Source organism: Oncorhynchus gorbuscha, linkage group LG20, assembly GCF_021184085.1.
Source record: "Oncorhynchus gorbuscha isolate QuinsamMale2020 ecotype Even-year linkage group LG20, OgorEven_v1.0, whole genome shotgun sequence".
In the NCBI taxonomy this organism is placed as follows: domain Eukaryota; kingdom Metazoa; phylum Chordata; class Actinopteri; order Salmoniformes; family Salmonidae; genus Oncorhynchus; species Oncorhynchus gorbuscha.
In genome coordinates, this window is record NC_060192.1 from 44735064 (window position 1) to 44754309 (window position 19246).

Consider the following 19246-nt stretch of genomic DNA (forward strand, 5'->3'; position numbering starts at 1 on the left):
ACCCACACACACACACACACACACACACACACACACACACACACACACACACACACACACACACACACACACACACACACACACACACACACACACACACACACACACACACACACACACACACACACACACACACACACACACACACACACACACACACACACACATAAATGGAACATCCTGCTCCCCTGTACAGTTCCAGGCTGTAGACCTCAGAGAGAGAGAGAACCTACTCCCCTGTACAGTCCCAGACTGTAGCCCTCAGAGAGAGAGAGAAAGAGAGAGAGAGAGAGGGGATGTGTGTCTTACCTTGCACTCACTCAGCAACCTGCTCCTCTCATCCAACTTTCTCTGTAGCTCCGCCTATGACACAACCGACTGGGTCAATATGGATGGGAGTGTGTGTGTGTGTGTGTGTGTGTGTGTGTGTGTGTGTGTGTGTGTGTGTGTGTGTGTGTGTGTGTGTGTGTGTGTGTGTGTGTGTGTGTGTGTGTGTGTGTGTGTGTGTGTGTGTGTGTGTGTGTGTGTGTGTGTGTGTGTAGAAGGAACTTAATAGCTACTGCGGTGAGACAGGTAGTCCCACTATCAGTGAATTGTCAGACCTCCTCATTGACCTGATAGCCAGAACACATCCATTAACATTCTTGTGTAAGAGGAAGTTGGTTTGATGTTGGCGATGGTTGGGAAGTAAAGGATTACATATCATCTGATTACCAAAAAACGGTAACCAGTTACATTAACAGCTAAAATATTGTAATCAAATAAACCCTCGTAGCGGGCCCCAGACCGGGGACCCTCGTAGAGAGCTCCGGACTGGAGGGCGCCTTTGGAAGCTCTGGACTGGAGGGCGACTCTGGAGGGAGGAGACGCAGAGACAGCCTGATGCGTGGGGCTGCTACAGGGCCCACCAGGCTGGGGAGACCTACAGGAGGCCTCTTCCTTGGCCGAGGCACCGGATAAACTGGGCCGTGGAGGCGCACTGGCGGTCTGGGGCGCAGCCTTGGCCACCACTCATCCAGGCTGGATGACCACTTTAGCCCGGCTCCAGAGTGCAGGCACAGGTCGAACCGGGCTGGGGAGATACACAGGATACCTGGTTCTGGGAACAGGCACAGGACTCACCAGGCTGGGGAGACATACAGGAGGCCTCTTCCTTGGCCGAGGCACCAGATAAACTGGGCCGTGGAGGCGCACTGGCGGTCTGGAGCACAGAGCTGGCACCACCCGTTCTGGCACCGAGCACACGGGCTTGTGAATGCTCCGCCTCGACACCGTGAGCATCACCCTATAGCACGGGGCCTGACCTCACATGTTCGCCACGGTAAGCACGGGGAGTGGGCTCAGGTCTCCAACCTGACTCTGCCACACTCCTCATGTGCACATCCAAAAAATGTTTGAGGCTGCCTCTCGGGCTTCCTTGCCTCTCTTGACAACAAGGTAGACGAAATCCGAGCAAGGGTTGCCTTCCAGAGTGACATCAGAGATTGTAACGTTCTGCGTTTCACGGAAGCGTGGCTCACTCGAGACACGCTGTCGGAGTCGGTACAGCCACCTGGTTTCAACATGACTCGAGACACGCTGTCGGAGTCGGTACAGCCACCTGGTTTCAACATGACTCGAGACACGCTGTCGGAGTCGGTACAGCCACCTGGTTTCTTCACGCATCGCGCAGACAGAAACAAACATCTTTCTGGTAAGAGGAGGGGCGGGGGGGTATGCCTTATGATTAACGAGTTGTGGTGTGATCATAAAATACAGGAACTCAAGTCCTTTTGCTCACCTGACCTAGAATTCCTTACAATCAAATGTTGACCACATTCGATTATAATCACAGCCGTATATATCCCCCCCAAGCAGACACATCGATGGCCCTGAACGAACTTTATTTGACTCTATGTAAACTGGAAACCACATATCCTGAGGCTGCATTCATTGTAGCTGGGGATTTTTAACAAGGCTAATCTGAAAACAAGACTCCCTAAATGTATTAGCATATCGATTGTGCTACCAGGGCTGGTAAAAACCTGGATCATTGTTCCGTGACGCATACAAAGCCCTGCCCCGCCCTCCTTTCGGAAAATGTGACCATGACTCCATTTTGTTGCTCCCAGCCTATAGACAGAAACTAAAACAGGAAATGCCCATGCTCAGATCTGCTCAACGCTGGTCCGACCAATCTGATTCCACGCTTCAAGATTGCTTTAATCACGTGGATTGGGATATGTTCCGAATAGTGGCAAACAATAACATTGATGAATTCAGTGAGAAAGTTTATTAGCAAGTGCAATGGTGATGTTGTACCCACTGCAACTATACAACATTCCCCAACCAGAAACCGTGGATTGATGGCAGCATTCGTGCAAAACTGAAAGTGCGAACCACTGTTTTAAATCAGGGCAAGGCGACCGGAAACATGACCGAATATAAACAGTGTAGCTATTCCCTCCGCAAGGCAATCAAACAAGCTAAGCGTTAGTATAGAGACAAAGTAGAATCAAAGTTCAACGGCTCAGACACGAGAGGTATGTGGCAGGGTCTACAGTCAATCACAGACTACAAAAAGAAAACCTCCCCCGTCGCGGACCAGGATGTCCTGCTCCCAGACAAACTAAACAACTTCTTTGCTAGCTTTGAGGTCAATACAGTGCCAACGACACGACCCGCTACCAAAACCTGAGAGCTCTCCTTCACCGCAGCCAACTTGAGTAAAGCATTTAAACGTGCTAACCCTTGAGAAGGAGACATGATGATAAATGTTAGGCATCACAGAAAGAAAAAAATCACAGGCAACAAGAAAAGCAGCCTATGGATGCATGGCTTCCTGCTTGTTTATAGCCTCATACAGTTGGTTAATGCCAGCCTGTTGTGGTTGTCCTGAGGTGGCATATATACAGCAGTCATGACAACAGATGAAAACTCTCTCGGGAGGTAGAAGGGTTGGCATTTGACCATTAGGTATTCCAAGATGGGTGAACAATAGGTTGAGAAGTCTTCTGTTGATGAAGAGACATACTCTTCCCCCTCTGGAATCCCTGAATCCAATGACCCGTCTACTCAGGTGAATAGAGAATCCATGGAGTTGGATAGTCATGGGGGGTATCTTGTCCGAAAGCCATGTTTCAGAAAAACAAATCATATTGCAGTTACGAGGGTCCCGTTGATAGGAGGTCATCCATCTTATTTTCAAATGATTGGCCAATAGAATGGAGGGAAGTGGTGGCCAGTTTTCCATTTGCTTTAGTCTCAACAGGACGCCTGATCTCCTGCCTCTTTTTTTGCAGGCGTTCCCTCTTGGGCGTTCCCTCTTGGGGGTTCCCTCTTGGGGGTTCCCTCTTGGGTAGCCCGTAGATTGGCTCGGAGGTACATAAAGAGCCCAGGGCGGATGAGTCAAAGCCAAAGCCGAAATTGAGGTTAGTAACTGCCGATCTAATGTTCAAAAGTTTTTGTTGATCGTAAGAAATTATTGCGAATACATTTAGTGAAAATATGAGATTACAGTTACCTCTTTGATTACTGTTTAATTCATAAAGGGTGTTTCTCTATGATATGATATTCAGAATTGAAAAAAGGTGTAAGTTTAAGTTTGTTCAACCACTATGACACACCAAATGCATTTGGATGAATCCTTTTTGTCTTCTTCTACAAAAGGGAAATTAATGCAAAAGTAACTGATGTTATCAGATGACCTTACTGAGTTAAGGACACAAGTCTGTTGCTCGTTTGACTTCTACATGGAGCAGACCTGTGCTGACAATTTAGCAAAATACCAGCCCCTCGTGTCATGTCGTGCAGCCCTGTTTATCACTGCAAACTTGTAGCGCTGGTATTTGGAAGTCTCTGCCATGTACATAGGCTGACAGTATGTGGCCTTCAGATTGCAGGTCTAAAACCAAGGCAAAGCAACGAGCGAGGTACTGTTCCATGTTAGCCGTCATGGGCAGCCTAGCTGTATGGAGAAGGTGCTTTCTGTATCCATGAGAGTCCATATATCCATGACCTATCAAATGCTTGAATTATTCTCACCTGTAATGTGATTTGTTGATTCAAATAAAGTTTTTGAGCATGAGTGAGTGTGCGGTATGTGTGTGTCATACGTTGAGGCTGGTGAGTTGGTCCTGGGTCATGCTGGCTCTGAGCTGATCCTGTTTTAGCTGCAACATACACTCCTCCTGGGCAAACAATCTTTGCTGCTGTGCCTCCTATATATACATACATACATATATATACACACACACACACACGCGCACGCACACACACACGCACGCACACACGCACGCACGCACGCACGCACGCACGCACGCACGCACGCACGCACACACACACACACACACACACACACACACACACACACACACGCACACACACACACGCACAGAGAGAGCACACACACACACAGAGAGAGCACACACACACACAGAGAGAGCACAGAACAATGTTCTGGTTCATTTCTAGCTTGTTAGCTGGCTAGCGTTAAGTTAGCTGGCCAGCGTTAAGTTAGCTGGCTAGCGTTAAGTTAGCTGGCCAGCGTTAAGTTAGCTGGCTAGCGTTAAGTTAGCTGGCCAGCGTTAAGTTAGCTGGCCAGCGTTAAGGTAGCTGGCCAGCGTTAAGTTAGCTGGCCAGCGTTAAGTTAGCTGGCTAGCGTTAAGTTAGCTGGCCAGCGTTAAGTTAGCTGGCTAGCGTTAAGTTAGCTGGCTAGCGTTAAGGTAGCTGGCTAGCGTTAAGTTAGCTGGCTAGCGTTAAGTTAGCTGGCCAGCGTTAAGTTAGCTGGCTAGCGTTAAGTTAGCTGGCCAGCGTTAAGGTAGCTGGCTAGCGTTAAGTTAGCTGGCTAGCGTTAAGTTAGCTGGCTAGTGAGTTCAAATAATGACCATATCATATACAGAGCCTTGCAAAAGTATTCACCCCATTTTTCCTATTTTGTTGCATTACAACCTGTAATTTAAAGAACACCCTCTGTGTAACTATTTATCCACAATATAGCAGGGGATGTAAAGCCAGAACACCTATGTTTTTCTATCAGCAGACTATGATCGATAATGTCAAAAGCTGCACTGAAGTCTAACAAGACTGCACCCACAATCATTTTATCATCAATTTCTCTCAGCCAATCATCAGTCATTCGTGTAAGTGCCGTGTTTACAGTAAAATAGTATTGTACCTGGTCAAACACTATTTTTTCCAGAAGTTTACTAAGGGTTGGTAACAGGCTGATTGGTCGGCTATTTGAGCCAGTAAAGGTGGCTTTACTATTCTTGGGTAGCGGAATGACTTTAGCTTCCCTCCAGGCCCGAGGATCACACTTTACTATTCTTGGGTAGCAGAATGACTTTAGCTTCCCTCCAGGCCTGAGGGAACACACTTTACTATTCTTGGGTAGCAGAATGACTTTAGCTTCCCTCCAGGCCTAAGGGAACACACTTTACTATTCTTGGGTAGCAGAATGACTTTAGCTTCCCTCCAGGCCTGAGGGAACACACTTTACTATTCTTGGGTAGCAGAATGACTTTAGCTTCCCTCCTGGCCTGAGGGATCACACTTTCTAGTAGGCTTAGATTAAAGATACGGAGAATAGGAGTGGCAATATCATCTGCTGTAATCCTCAGTAATTTTCCAAGTTGTAAGACTCCGGTGGCTTGTCATTGTTGATAGACAATCATTTGTTCATTATTTCCACTTTACGGAATTCAAAATTACAATTCTTGTCTTTCGTAATTTGATCAGCTATACTCGGATGTGTAGTGTCAGCGCTTGTTGCTGGCATGTCATGCCTAAGTTTGTTAATCTTGCCAATGAAAAAATCATTAAAGTAATTGGCAATATCAGTAGGTTTTGTGATGAATGAGTCATCTTACTCAATAAATGAGTTTGCCTTTTTGCCCAGAATTTCATGGTAACCTCCTGTCAAGGTTTGAATATTGGTAAGCTGTGTGTTAAGACTCACCTTGACGCCACGCAGGTTCCGTACCTCCTGTTTACAACGCAACAGCTCTCTCTGTAACAACACAACCATCACACACACACATTTTAGTCATTTAACTTCCAGTCAGTACATTCATCTTAAGGTAGCCTGGTGTGACAACCACATATCACAGTCCTAGTCAGTACATTCATCTTAAGGTAGCTAGGTGGGACAACCACATATCACAGTCCTAGTCAGTACATTCATCTTAAGGTAGCTAGGTGGGACAACCACATATTACAGTCCTAGTCAGTACGTTCATCTGTAGACTAACAGTGTAATGCTTGGTAAACAACAGGTGTAGACTAACAGTGTAATGCTTGGTAAACAACAGGTGTAGACTATCAGTGAAATGCTTGGTAAACAACAGGTGTAGACTAACAGTGAAATGCTTGGTAAACAACAGGTGTAGACTAACAACAACAGGTGTAGACTAACAGTGAAATGCTTGGTAAACTACAGGTGTAGACTAACAACAACAGGTGTAGACTAACAGTGAAATGCTTGGTAAACAACAGGTGTAGACTAACAGTGAAATGCTTGGTAAACAACAGGTGTAGACTAACAGTGAAATGCTTGGTAAACAACAGGTGTAGACTATCAGTGAAATGCTTGGTAAACAACAGGTGTAGACTAACAGTGAAATGCTTGGTAAACAACAGGTGTAGACTATCAGTGAAATGCTTGGTAAACAACAGGTGTAGACTAACAGTGAAATGCTTGGTAAACAACAGGTGTAGACTATCAGTGAAATGCTTGGTAAACAACAGGTGTAGACTAACAGTGAAATGCTTGGTAAACAACAGGTGTAGACTAACAGTGTAATGCTTGGTAAACAACAGGTGTAGACTAACAGTGAAATGCTTGGTAAACAACAGGTGTAGACTAACAGTGAAATGCTTGGTAAACAACAGGTGTAGACTAACAGAGAAATGCTTGGTAAACAACAGGTGTAGACTAACAGAGAAATGCTTGGTAAACAACAGGTGTAGACTATCAGTGAAATGCTTGGTAAACAACAGGTGTAGACTAACAGTGAAATGCTTGGTAAACAACAGGTGTAGACTAACAGAGAAATGCTTGGTAAACAACAGGTGTAGACTAACAACAACAGGTGTAGACTAACAACAACAGGTGTAGACTAACAACAACAGGTGTAGACTAACAACAACAGGTGTAGACTAACAGTGACATAATAACAGAAAAATAGTAACATAATACACACTGAGTAACGATAACAGGGATAATAACATGGCTATACACAGGGAGTACCAGGTAATAACATGGCTATATACAGGGAGTACCAGGTAATAACATGGCTATATACAGGGAGTATCAGGTAATAACATGGCTATATACAGGGAGTACCAGGTAATAACATGGCTATACACAGGGAGTACCAGGTAATAACATGGCTATATACAGGGAGTACCAGGTAATAACATGGCTATATACAGGGAGTATCAGGTAATAACATGGCTATACACAGGGAGTACCAGCTAATAACATGGCTATATACAGGGAGTACCAGGTAATAACATGGCTATACACAGGGAGTACCAGGTAATAACATGGCTATATACAGGGAGTACCAGGTAATAACATGGCTATATACAGGGAGTATCAGGTAATAACATGGCTATATACAGGGAGTACCAGGTAATAACATGGCCATATACAGGAGTACCAGGTAATAACATGGCTATATACAGGGAGTACCAGGTAATAACATGGCTATATACAGGGAGTACCAGGTAATAACATGGCTATATACAGGGAGTACCAGGTAATAACATGGCTATATACAGGGAGTACCAGGTAATAACATGGCTATATACAGGGAGTACCAGGTAATAACATGGCTATATACAGGGAGTACCAGGTAATAACATGGCTATACACAGGGAGTACCAGGTAATAACATGGCTATATACAGGGAGTGCCAGGTAATAACATGGCTATATACAGGGAGTACCAGGTAATAACATGGTTATATACAGGTAGTACCAGGTAATAACATGGCTATATACAGGGAGTACCAGGTAATAACATGGCTATATACAGGGAGTACCAGGTAATAACATGGCTATATACAGGGAGTACCAGGTAATAACATGGCTATATACAGGGAGGTAATAACATGGCTATATACAGGGACTGGGTCCAACACCCCACAGTATGGTAATAACATGGCTATATACAGGGAGTACCAGGTAATAACATGGCTATATACAGGAGTACCAGGTAATAACATGGCCATATACAGGGAGTACCAGGTAATAACATGGCTATATACAGGGGGTACCAGGTAATAACATGGCTATATACAGGAGTACCAGGTAATAACATGGCTATATACAGGAGTACCAGGTAATAACATGGACTATATAAAGGAGGGTCCACCAGGTAATAACATGGCTATATACAGGGTCCAGTACCAGGTATGACTTGTTATATAAAGACATGGCTATATACAGGACCTGAGGGTCCAACACAGGTTGTTAATAACATGGCTATACACAGGGAGTTACCAGGTAATAACATGGCTATATACAGGGAGTGCCAGGTAATAACATGGACTATATACAGGGAGTACCAGGTAATAACTGTTATATACAGGTAGTACCCCCAGGTAATAATATAAAGCTATATACAGGGTTATATAAAGACCTGTCCACCAGGACTAATAAAGACATGGGTATATACAGTATGACTTGTTATATTGTTAAAAGACCAGGTAATAACAGTATGACTTGTTATATAAAGACCTGACTGGGTCCAACAGGGGTCCCACCCCACAGTATGTACCAGGTAATAACATGGCTATATACAGGACCTGAGGTAATAACATGGCTATATACAGGACCTGAGGTAATAACATGGCTATATACAGGGGGTACCAGGTAATAACATGGCTATACACAGTTATATAAAGACCTGACTGGGTCCAACCAGGTAATAACATGGCTATATTGTTATACAGGGTCCAGTACCAGGTAATAACATGGTTATATACAGGGAGTACCAGGTAATAACATGGCTATATACAGGGAGTACCAGGTAATAACATGGCTATATACAGGGAGTACAAAGACCTGACTGGGTCCAACACCCCACAGTATGACTTGTTATATAAAGACCTGACTGGGTCCAACACCCCACAGTATGACTTGTTATATAAAGACCTGACTGGGTCCAACACCCCACAGTATGACTTGTTATATAAAGACCTGACTGGGTCCAACACCCCACAGTATGACTTGTTATATTGTTATATAAAGACCTGACTGGGTCCAACACCCCACAGTATGACTTGTTATATAAAGACCTGACTGGGTCCAACACCCCACAGTATGACTTGTTATATAAAGACCTGACTGGGTCCAACACCCCACAGTATGACTTGTTATATTGTTATATAAAGACCTGACTGGGTCCAACACCCCACAGTATGACTTGTTATATAAAGACCTGACTGGGTCCAGCACCCCACAGTATGACTTGTTATATTGTTATATAAAGACCTGACTGGGTCCAACACCCCACAGTATGACTTGTTATATTGTTATATAAAGACCTGACTGGGTCCAACACCCCACAGTATGACTTGTTATATAAAGACCTGACTGGGTCCAACACCCCACAGTATGACTTGTTATATAAAGACCTGACTGGGTCCAACACCCCACAGTATGACTTGTTATATAAAGACCTGACTGGGTCCAACACCCCACAGTATGACTTGTTATATAAAGACCTGACTGGGTCCAACACCCCACAGTATGACTTGTTATATAAAGACCTGACTGGGTCCAACACCCCACAGTATGACTTGTTAAACAGTATATTGTTATATAAAGACCTGACTGGGTCCAACACCCCACAGTATGACTTGTTATATTGTTATATAAAAAGACCTGACTGGGTCCAACACCCCACAGTATGACTTGTTATATAAAGACCTGACTGGGTCCAACACCCCACAGTATGACTTGTTATATAAAGACCTGACTGGGTCCAACACCCCACAGTATGACTTGTTATATAAAGACCTGACTGGGTCCAGCACCCCACAGTATGACTTGTTATATAAAGACCTGACTGGGTCCAACACCCCACAGTATGACTTGTTATATAAAGACCTGACTGGGTCCAACACCCCACAGTATGACTTGTTATATAAAGACCTGACTGGGTCCAACACCCCACAGTATGACTTGTTATATTGTTATATAAAGACCTGACTGGGTCCAACACCCCACAGTATGACTTGTTATATAAAGACCTGACTGGGTCCATATAAAAAAGACCTGACTGGGTCCAACACCCCATGAGTATGACTTGTTATATAAAGACCTGACTGGGTCCAACACCCCACAGTATGACTTGTTATATTGTTATATAAAGACCTGACTGGGTCCAACACCCCACAGTATGACTTGTTATATAAAGACCTGACTGGGTCCAGCACCCCACAGTATGACTTGTTATATAAAGACCTGACTGGGTCCAGCACCCCACAGTATGACTTGTTATATAAAGACCTGACTGGGTCCAACACCCCACAGTATGACTTGTTATATTGTTATATAAAGACCTGACTGGGTCCAACACCCCACAGTATGACTTGTTATATTGTTATATAAAAAGACCTGACTGGGTCCAACACCCCAGTATGACTTGTATGACTTGTTATATTGTTAATAAAGACCTGACTGGGTCCAACACCCCCACAGTATGACTTGTTATATAAAGACCTGACTGGGTCCAACACCCCACAGTATGACTTGTTATATAAAGACCTGACTGGGTCCAACACCCCACAGTATGACTTGTTATATAAAGACCTGACTGGGTCCAGGACCCCACAGTATGACTTGTTATATAAAGACCTGACTGGGTCCAGCACCCCACAGTACGACTTGTTATATAAAGACCTGACTGGGTCCAACAGTATGACACCCTGGGTCAACACCCCACAGTATGACTTGTTATATAAAGACCTGACTGGGTCCAACACCCCACAGTATGACTTGTTATATTGTTATATAAAGACCTGACTGGGTCCAACACCCCACAGTATGACTTGTTATATTGTTATATAAAGACCTGACTGGGTCCAACACCCCACAGTATGACTTGTTATATAAAGACCTGACTGGGTCCAACACCCCACAGTATGACTTGTTATATTGTTATGACTAAAGACCTGACTGGGTCCAACACCCCACAGTATGACTTGTTATATAAAGACCTGACTGGGTCCAACACCCCACAGTATGACTTGTTATATAAAGACCTGACTGGGTCCAACACCCCACAGTATGACTTGTTATATAAAGACCTGACTGGGTCCAACACCCCACAGTATGACTTGTTATATTGTTATATAAAGACCTGACTGGGTCCAACACCCCACAGTATGACTTGTTATATTGTTATATAAAGACCTGACTGGGTCCAACACCCCACAGTATGACTTGTTATATTGTTATATAAAGACCTGACTGGGTCCAACACCCCACAGTATGACTTGTTATATAAAGACCTGACTGGGTCCAACACCCCACAGTATGACTTGTTATATAAAGACCTGACTGGGTCCAACACCCCTGGGTCCAACACCCCACAGTATGACTTGTTATATTGTTATATAAAGACCTGACTGGGTCCAACACCCCCTGACAGTATGACTTGTTATATAAAGACCTGACTGGGTCCAACACCCCACAGTATGACTTGTTATATTGTTATATAAATATTGTTAATAAAGACCTGACTGGGTCCAACACCCCACAGTATGACTTGTTATATAAAGACCTGACTGGGTCCAGGACCCCACAGTATGACTTGTTATATAAAGACCTGACTGGGTCCAACACCCCACAGTATGACTTGTTATATAAAGACCTGACTGGGTCCAACACCCCCACACCCCACATGACTTGTATGACTTGTTATATAAAGACCTGACTGGGTCCAACACCCCACAGTATGACTTGTTATATTGTTATATAAAGACCTGACTGGGTCCAACACCCCACAGTATGACTTGTTATATTGTTATATAAAGACCTGACTGGGTCCAACACCCCACAGTATGACTTGTTATATAAAGACCTGACTGGGTAAAGACCTGAGGACCCCACAGTATGACTTGTTATATAAAGACCTGACTGGGTCCAACACCCCACAGTATGACTTGTTATATAAAGACCTGACTGGGTCCAACACCCCACAGTATGACTTGTTATATAAAGACCTGACTGGGTCCAACACCCCACAGTATGACTTGTTATATAAAGACCTGACTGGGTCCAACACCCCACAGTATGACTTGTTATATTGTTATATAAAGACCTGACTGGGTCCAACACCCCACAGTATGACTTGTTATATTGTTATATAAAGACCTGACTGGGTCCAACACCCCACAGTATGACTTGTTATATAAAGACCTGACTGGGTCCAACACCCCACAGTATGACTTGTTATATAAAGACCTGACTGGGTCCAGCACCCCACAGTATGACTTGTTATATAAAGACCTGACTGGGTCCAGCACCCCACAGTATGACTTGTTATATAAAGACCTGACTGGGTCCAACACCCCACAGTATGACTTGTTATATAAAGACCTGACTGGGTCCAACACCCCACAGTATGACTTGTTATATTGTTATATAAAGACCTGACTGGGTCCAACACCCCACAGTATGACTTGTTATATAAAGACCTGACTGGGTCCAACACCCCACAGTATGACTTGTTATATTGTTATATAAAGACCTGACTGGGTCCAACACCCCACAGTATGACTTGTTATATAAAGACCTGACTGGGTCCAACACCCCACAGTATGACTAGTCATATTGTTATATAAATACCTGACTGGGTCCAACACCCCACAGTACGACTTGTTATATAAAGACCTGACTGGGTCCAACACCCCACAGTATGACTTGTTATATTGTTATATAAAGACCTGACTGGGTCCAACACCCCACAGTATGACTTGTTATATAAAGACCTGACTGGGTCCAACACCCCACAGTATGACTTGTTATATAAAGACCTGACTGGGTCCAACACCCCACAGTATGACTTGTTATATAAAGACCTGACTGGGTCCAGCACCCCACAGTATGACTTGTTATATAAAGACCTGACTGGGTCCAGCACCCCACAGTATGACTTGTTATATTGTTATATAAAGACCTGACTGGGTCCAACACCCCACAGTATGACTTGTTATATAAAGACCTGACTGGGTCCAGGACCCCACAGTATGACTTGTTATATAAAGACCTGACTGGGTCCAACACCCCACAGTATGACTTGTTATTGTCATGTTTTGTCATTAATTATCATGTCTTGTCCCTGTGCTTCCCCTTCTATTCGTTTCCCTCTGCTGGTCTTATTAGGTTCTTTCCCTCTTTCTATCCCTCTCTCTCCCCCTCCCTCTCTCACTCTCTCGCTCTCTCTTCTCTCTATCGTTCCGTTCCTGCTCCCAGCTGTTCCTATTCCCCTAATCATCATTTAGTCTTCCCACACCTGTTCCCGATCCTTTTCCCTGATTAGAGTCCCTATTTCTCTCCTTGTTTTCCGTACCTGCCCTGTCGGATCCTCATCTATAATTCACCGTGCTGTGTCTATGTTTTGCCCTGTCGTGTCGTGTTTCCCTCAGATGCTGCGTGGTGAGCAGGTGTCTGAGTCTGCTAGGTTCAAGTGCCTTCCCGAGGCAACCTGCAGTTCTCGATCAAGTCTCCTGTCTGTTCTCGTCTTTACGAGTAGTATTATGCTTTTTGTTTTGTAAAGTTTCTTACTGGATTAAAAACTCTGTTTTCGCCAAGTCGCTTTTGGGTCCTCATTCACCTGCATAACAGAAGGATCCGACCAAGGAATGGACCCAGCGACTACAGAGGCTCGTAACACTGCCGTCGAGATCCAAGGAGCCATGCTCGGCAGACACGAGCAGGAATTGTCTGCTGCTCGCCATGCCGTGGAGAACCTGGCCGCTCAGGTTTCCGACCTCTCTGGACAGTTCCAGAGTCTTCGTCTCGTGCCACCTGTTACTTCCTGGCCTGCCGAGCCTCCAGAACCTAGGGTTAATAACCCACCTTGCTACTCCGGGCAGCCCACTGAGTGCCGCTCCTTTCTCACCCAGTGTGAGATTGTGTTCTCTCTCCAACCCAACACATACTCTAGAGAGAGAGCTCGGGTTGCTTACGTCATTTCACTCCTTACTGGCCGGGCCCGAGAGTGGGGCACAGCTATCTGGGAGGCAAGGGCTGATTGTTCTAACAATTACCAGAACTTTAAAGAGGAGATGATTCGGGTTTTTGACCGTTCAGTTTTTGGTGGGGAGGCTTCTAGGGCCCTGGCTTCCCTATGCCAAGGTGATCGATCCATAACGGATTACTCTATAGAGTTTCGTACTCTTGCTGCCTCTAGTGACTGGAACGAGCCGGCGCTGCTCGCTCGTTTTCTGGAGGGACTCCACACAGTGGTCAAAGATGAGATTCTCTCTCGGGAGGTTCCTTCCAGTGTGGACTCTTTGATTGCTCTCGCCATCCGCATAGAACGACGGGTAGATCTTCGTCACCAGGCTCGTGGAAGAGAGTTCGCATCAACGGTGTTTCCCTGCTCCGCATCGCAACCATCTCCCTCCTCTGGCTCTGAGACTGAGCCCATGCAGCTGGGAGGGATTCGCATCTCGACTAAGGAGAGGGAACGGAGGATCACCAACCGCCTGTGCCTCTATTGCGGATTTGATGGACATTTTGTTAATTCATGTCCAGTAAGAGGCCAGAGCCCATCAGTAAGCGGAGGGCTACTGGTGAGCGCTACTACTCAGGTCTCTTCATCTAGATCCTGTACTACTATGTCGGTCCATCTACGCTGGACCGGTTCGGGTGCTACATGCAGTGCCTTGATTGACTCTGGGGCTGAGGGTTGTTTCATGGACGAAGCATGGGTTCGGAAACATAACATTCCTTTCAGAGAGTTAGACAAGCCTACGCCCATGTTTGCCTTAGATGGTAGTCATCTTCCCAGTATCAGATTTGAGACACTACCTTTAACTCTCACAGTATCTGGTAACCACAGTGAGACTATTTCTTTTTTGATTTTTCGTTCACCTTTCACACCTGTTGTTTTGGGTCATCCCTGGCTAGTATGTCATAATCCTTCTATTAATTGGTCTTGTAATTCTATCCTATCCTGGAACGTATCTTGTCATGTGAAGTGCTTAATGTCTGCCATCCCTCCCATTTCTTCTGTCCCCACTTCTCAGGAGGAACCTGGCGATTTGACAGGAGTGCCGGAGGAATATCATGATCTGCGCACGGTCTTCAGTCGGTCCCGAGCCAACTCCCTTCCTCCTCACCGGTCGTATGATTGTAGTATTGATCTCCTTCCGGGGACCACTCCTCCTCGGGGTAGACTATACTCTCTGTCGGCTCCCGAACGTAAGGCTCTCGAGGATTATTTATCTGTGTCTCTTGACGCCGGTACCATAGTGCCTTCTTCCTCTCCGGCCGGGGCGGGGTTCTTTTTGTTAAGAAGAAGGACGGTACTCTGCGCCCCTGCGTGGATTATCGAGGGCTGAATGACATAACGGTTAAGAATCGTTATCCGCTTCCCCTTATGTCATCAGCCTTCGAGATTCTGCAGGGAGCCAGGTGCTTTACTAAGTTGGACCTTCGTAACGCTTACCATCTCGTGCGCATCAGAGAGGGGGACGAGTGGAAAACGGCGTTTAACACTCCGTTAGGGCATTTTGAGTACCGGGTTCTGCCGTTTGGTCTCGCCAATGCGCCAGCTGTTTTTCAGGCATTAGTTAATGATGTTCTGAGAGACATGCTGAACATCTTTGTTTTTGTCTATCTTGACGATATCCTGATTTTTTCACCGTCACTCGAGATTCATGTTCAGCACGTTCGACGTGTTCTACAGCGCCTTTTAGAGAATTGTCTCTACGTAAAGGCTGAGAAGTGCTCTTTTCATGTCTCCTCCGTTACTTTTCTCGGTTCCTTTATTTCCGCTGAAGGCATTCAGATGGATTCCGCTAAGGTCCAAGCTGTCAGTGATTGGCCCGTTCCAAGGTCACGTGTCGAGTTGCAGCGTTTTTAGGTTTCGCTAATTTCTATCGGCGTTTCATTCGTAATTTCGGTCAAGTTGCTGCCCCTCTCACAGCTCTTACTTCTGTCAAGACGTGTTTTAAGTGGTCCGGTTCCGCCCAGGGAGCTTTTGATCTTCTAAAAGAACGTTTTACGTCCGCTCCTATCCTCGTTACTCCTGACGTCACTAGACAATTCATTGTCGAGGTTGGCGCTTCAGAGGTAGGCGTGGGAGCCATTCTATCCCAGCGCTTCCAGTCTGACGATAAGGTTCATCCTTGCGCTTATTTTTCTCATCGCCTGTCGCCATCTGAGCGCAACTATGATGTGGGTAACCGTGAACTGCTCGCCATCCGCTTAGCCCTAGGCGAATGGCGACAGTGGTTGGAGGGGGCGACCGTTCCTTTTGTCGTTTGGACAGACCATAAGAACCTTGAGTACATCCGTTCTGCCAAACGACTTAATGCCCGTCAAGCTCGTTGGGCGTTGTTTTTCGCTCGTTTCGAGTTTGTGATTTCTTACCGTCCGGGTAGCAAGAACACCAAGCCTGATGCCTTATCCCGTCTGTTTAGTTCTTCTGTGGCTTCTACTGATCCCGAGGGATTCTTCCTTATGGGCGTGTTGTCGGGTTGACAGTCTGGGGAATTGAAAGACAGGTTAAGCAAGCACTCACGCACACTGCGTCGCCGCACGCTTGTCCTAGTAACCTCCTTTTCGTTCCTGTTTCCACTCGTCTGGCTGTTCTTCAGTGGGCTCACTCTGCCAAGTTAGCTGGTCATCCCGGTGTTCGAGGCACTCTTGCGTCTATTCGCCAGCGCTTTTGGTGGCCGACTCAGGAGCGTGACACGCGCCGTTTCGTGGCTGCTTGTTCGGACTGCGCGCAGACTAAGTCGGGTAACTCTCCTCCTGCCGGTCGTCTCAGACCGCTCCCCATTCCTTCTCGACCATGGTCTCACATCGCCCTAGACTTCATTACCGGTCTGCCTTTGTCTGCGGGGAAGACTGTGATTCTTACGGTTGTCGATAGGTTCTCTAAGGCGGCACATTTCATTCCCCTCGCTAAACTTCCTTCCGCTAAGGAGACGGCACAAATCATTATCGAGAATGTGTTCAGAATTCATGGCCTCCCGTTAGACGCCGTTTCAGACAGAGGCCCGCAATTCACGTCACAGTTTTGGAGGGAGTTCTGTTGTTTGATTGGTGCGTCCGTCAGTCTCTCTTCCGGGTTTCATCCCCAGTCTAACGGTCAAGCAGAGAGGGCCAATCAGACGATTGGTCGCATACTACGCAGCCTTTCTTTCAGAAACCCTGCGTCTTGGGCAGAACAGCTCCCTGGGCAGAATACGCTCACAACTCGCTTCCTTCGTCTTCTACCGGGTTATCTCCGTTTCAGAGTAGTCTGGGTTACCAGCCTCCTCTGTTCTCATCCCAGCTTGCCGAGTCCAGCGTTCCCTCCGCTCAAGCGTTTGTCCAACGTTGTGAGCGCACCTGGAGGAGGGTGAGGTCTGCACTTTGCCGCTACAGGGCACAGACTGTGAGAGCCGCCAATAAACGCAGGATTAAGAGTCCAAGGTATTGTTGCGGCCAGAGAGTGTGGCTTTCCACTCGCAACCTTCCTCTTACGACAGCTTCTCGTAAGTTGACTCCGCGGTTCATTGGTCCGTTCCGTGTCTCCCAGGTCGTCAATCCTGTCGCTGTGCGACTGCTTCTTCCGCGACATCTTCGTCGCGTCCATCCTGTCTTCCATGTCTCCTGTGTCAAGCCCTTTCTTCGCACCCCCGTTCGTCTTCCCTCCCCCTCCCGTCCTTGTCGAGAGCGCACCTATTTACAAGGTACATAAGATCATGGACATGCGTTCTCGGGGACGGGGTCACCAATACTTAGTGGATTGGGAGGGTTACGGTCCTGAGGAGAGGAGTTGGGTTCCGTCTCGGGACGTGCTGGACCGTTCACTCATTGATGATTTCCTCCGTTGCCGCCAGGATTCCTCCTCGAGTGCGCCAGGAGGCGCTCGGTGAGTGGGGGGTACTGTCATGTTTTGTCATTAATTATCATGTCTTGTCCCTGTGCTTCCCCTTCTATTCGTTTCCCTCTGCTGGTCTTATTAGGTTCTTTCCCTCTTTCTATCCCTCTCTCTCCCCTCCCTCTCTCACTCTCTCGCTCTCTCTTCTCTCTATCGTTCTGTTCCTGCTCCCAGCTGTTCCTATTCCCCTAATCATCATTTAGTCTTCCCACACCTGTTCCCGATCCTTTTCCCTGATTAGAGTCCCTATTTCTCTCCTTGTTTTCCGTACCTGCCCTGTCGGATCCTCATCTATAATTCACCGTGCTGTGTCTATGTTTTGCCCTGTCGTGTCGTGTTTCCCTCAGATGCTGCGTGGTGAGCAGGTGTCTGAGTCTGCTAGGTTCAAGTGCCTTCCCGAGGCAACCTGCAGTTCTCGATCAAGTCTCCTGTCTGTTCTCGTCTTTACGAGTAGTATTATGCTTTTTGTTTTGTAAAGTTTCTTACTTCTGGGTCCTCATTCACCTGCATAACAGTTATATTGTTATATAAAGACCTGACTGGGTCCAACACCCCACAGTATGACTTGTTATATTGTTATATAAAGACCTGACTGGGTCCAACACCCCACAGTATGACTTGTTATATAAAGACCTGACTGGGTCCAACACCCCACAGTATGACTTGTTATATAAAGACCTGACTGGGTCCAGCACCCCACAGTATGACTTGTTATATAAAGACCTGACTGGGTCCAACACCCCACAGTATGACTTGTTATATAAAGACCTGACTGGGTCCAACACCCCACAGTATGACTTGTTATATAAATACCTGACTGGGTCCAACACCCCACAGTATGACTTGTTATATTGTTATATAAAGACCTGACTGGGTCCAGCACCCCACAGTATGACTTGTTATATAAAGACCTGACTGGGTCCAACACCCCACAGTATGACTTGTTATATTGTTATATAAAGACCTGACTGGGTCCAACACCCCACAGTATGACTTGTTATATAAAGACCTGACTGGGTCCAACACCCCACAGTATGACTTGTTATATAAAGACCTGACTGGGTCCAACACCCCACAGTATGACTTGTTATATAAAGACCTGACTGGGTCCAACACCCCACAGTATGACTTGTTATATAAAGACCT

General features: G+C 46.1%; 1 protein-coding gene across 2 annotated transcripts in view; it reads right to left on the reverse strand.

Moving 5' to 3' along the window:
* LOC124007381 (dixin-like) overlaps positions 1-19246 on the reverse strand; it is a 100155-nt gene that overhangs the window by 26025 nt on the left and 54884 nt on the right. For both annotated transcript variants that reach the window (XM_046317885.1, XM_046317884.1), the window contains exons 10-12: positions 5939-5989; positions 4095-4199; positions 310-363 (exon numbers count right to left, since the gene is read on the reverse strand). In XM_046317885.1, coding sequence (XP_046173841.1) covers positions 310-363; positions 4095-4199; positions 5939-5989 — 210 coding nt within the window. The remainder of the gene's footprint in view (positions 1-309; positions 364-4094; positions 4200-5938; positions 5990-19246) is intronic.